The sequence below is a fragment of the Protobothrops mucrosquamatus genome, unplaced genomic scaffold (assembly GCF_001527695.2).
Source record: "Protobothrops mucrosquamatus isolate PMUCROS unplaced genomic scaffold, P.Mucros_1.0 scaffold9235, whole genome shotgun sequence".
NCBI lineage: Eukaryota > Metazoa > Chordata > Lepidosauria > Squamata > Viperidae > Protobothrops > Protobothrops mucrosquamatus.
In genome coordinates this window covers 4,198-6,935 of record NW_015395027.1, presented here as the reverse complement: position 1 = coordinate 6,935, position 2,738 = coordinate 4,198, and the positions used below count along the sequence as shown (strand labels likewise).

The window sequence follows — 2,738 nt, the reverse complement described above, 5'->3', positions numbered from 1 at the left end:
GAAGATTTTCATTGAAGCCCTTCTCTTTGAACAAAGCCTTTGAAAGGGACAGAACTGGAATGCCTCTTCCCAACTCAGAAGAAGACAGGACTGTCCAAACCTTGGACTCAGCTGAACTGAGACTGGAATCCCAGCAAGAGGCTGAGATCTCAGATGCTTCTTGTTGGCTGGGAAAACAGGGAAAAAGGAAGCCCAGAAACAGAAGAGAAACAGTTTAGTCTAGTGGTTAAGGCACTGGGCTAGAAAAAAATAGTAGGAAAGTATGTTGGATATGTTTACAGCCCTGAGTTATTTGTGAAAATAATAAAGTCAGGTAATAAATAAATGAATACATAAATAAATAAGCAAGCAGCAAGTAAGCAAACAAGTTAGCTAGCTCCCCAAAGGGAGACACATGGGAGAAATTGACCCATCTTTCAATCACCCAGAAAGGGATACTTACTGAGAAATGCCAGAATCCCAGAAATTGCACACGCCAAGATAACGCCAGCCACACTAACACCGATGATAAGCCCCAGACTGGAACTGGATCCTGGAACTGTATTGGGAGAAAGAACAAATCACTCCATGGGAACCACAAAATATCTACTTATTGGAGGAAAAGATCTCAAACAGTGAGAAAGATAAGGGGTCTACCAAGTTAAGAAATGTCAGATGTCTTTACGTCATAGGAGACATATAGAATAGAATAGAGTAGAGTAGAGTAGAGTAGAGTAGAGTAGAGTAGAGTAGAGTAGAGTAGAGTAGAGTAGAGTAGAGTAGAGTAGAGTAGAGTAGAATAGAATAGAATAAAATAGATGGAAACTGATCAAAGAGAGAAGGAACCTATATCTAAGAAGAATAATTAATCAGTGGAACAACCTGACTCCAGAAGTTGTATATGCTCCAACACTGGAAGTTTTTAAGAAGAGACTGGACAACCATCTGTCTGTAATGGTATTGGGTTTCCTGCCTGAGCAGGGATTGGACTAGAAGACCTCCAAGGTCCCTTCCAACTCTACTACTACTATTTATTATTGTTGTTGTTATTATTATTATATATCTGCGCACAATTTCTCTCCCATAATCCTCCAGCTGTAAAAAGAGCCCAGCCTTTCCCTCCCTGCAGCCTCTCACCCTTCAGGGCCAGGTCCAGAGGTTGTTGCAAGCCATTGTGCTCCACGTGGCAACGATAGCGGCCCCTCTCCTTGGGATCGATCTGGATTCCGAGCGAGTAATAGTAGGTCCCATCTGAGTTGGGGGCCAGAGACTCATGGAAGGTGTCTTGCAGCCAGAATTCCCCATCCCTCGTCCAGGAGGCATCGATCTCCCTGGGGTAGAAGCCGTGGATTCGGCAGACGTGCCTCTCCATACCATCAGCTTCTGTCCTGCTGCTCATTGTCACCACTGGAGGAACTGGGGGGAAAAAAGGGGGGTTAGAATCAAAATTGAGCCTCCCTGGAAATCAGCTTGACTTGTGCATCGCACATGCAACCAGAACTCTAGGAGTCTACAAATAAATCAAGCTGCTTTGAATAGTTTTGTTTCAAAAACAAACATAAAAGCACTTTATTAAATACAGGTACCCCTCAACTGACAACATTTAGTGACTGTTCAAAGTTACAACAGCACAGGAAAAAGTGACTTAGTTTTTCACACTTAACGACTGTTGCAGCATCCCCATGGGCACATGATCAAAATTCAGATGCTTGGCAACTGACTTGTATTCATGATGGTTGCAGTGTCCAGGAGTCATATGATCACCTGTTACAACCTTGCGACAAGCAAAGTCAGCGGGGAAGCCATATTCTCCTAACAACCATGTTACTCATTTAAAAACTGCTGTGATTCACTTAACAAATATAAGAAGTCGTAAAATGGGGCAAAATTCACTTAACAAAGTTCTCGCTTCGCAACAGAAATTTTGGGCTCAGATGTGATTGTAAGTCGAGCTGTATTATTATTTTCTCTGTTGCCTTGCAAGTACACTGAGTGTTTCTGTCCCGGAGACAAATTCCTTGTGTGTCTAATCATCTGTGGCCAAATCAAGTTGATTTGATTCGAATTAACTCTTCCGGTCCTGCTTCCTGTCTGGATTCCGTTACAAGATTGACACTACTATTTCCACTTCTAGAGACTGATTAAAATATATATATATATCAGAGAGAGCTAAAAACAAAGGCAGCATCAAGGCTGCAATCGCTTGGACGACTTCCCAGATTCTTTCTTGAAGATAAGCTCAAGGCAGGATGAGCCCGTTCCTGACACATCGGGAACCCGGTTAAATAATGACTCTGAACAGCCAGCCAAAAGAGGATCAGAGGAGGCTTCAGCTGGGGAAAGCCTGCAGTGGCAGACAGCCAGTGAAGAGGAGGAGGAAGTGCCTCCTGCACCTGATCTGAGAGCACACAGGGCAGAGAAAAGGCAGGAGCAACAGAGGTCAGCCAGACTACTCCGGAGGAGAAGACCCTGTCTATCTTGATGGGCTGCACTGGGAAGTTGGCTATTTAGGACAGCAGGAATAGGGAGGCGTTACTGGTAACGTGTCAGTTTGCCGGCTGTTTGTTTCCTCGTCATGCTTCCTGCTTCACTGTGTTTGGAATCGTGCACTGGAGACCCTGAATATTGGTAAAGGGAATTACTGGTGAACATTAATAAACTCAGTAAACCACAGTTACCTGGGTGTGAGTGAGTGGGGCAGCACATTTGATTTGATTCGAATTAACTCTTCTGGTCCTGTTTCCTGTCTGGATTCCCTT

General features: G+C 44.0%; 1 protein-coding gene across 1 annotated transcript in view; it reads right to left on the bottom strand.

The window, feature by feature from the left end:
* Positions 1 to 2,738, bottom strand: part of LOC107300939 (major histocompatibility complex class I-related gene protein-like) — an 8,740-nt gene that overhangs the window by 3,668 nt on the left and 2,334 nt on the right. The window contains exons 2-3 of the mRNA XM_015830220.2: positions 1,117 to 1,395; positions 443 to 538 (exon numbers count right to left, since the gene is read on the bottom strand). Coding sequence (XP_015685706.2) covers positions 443 to 538; positions 1,117 to 1,395 — 375 coding nt within the window. The remainder of the gene's footprint in view (positions 1 to 442; positions 539 to 1,116; positions 1,396 to 2,738) is intronic.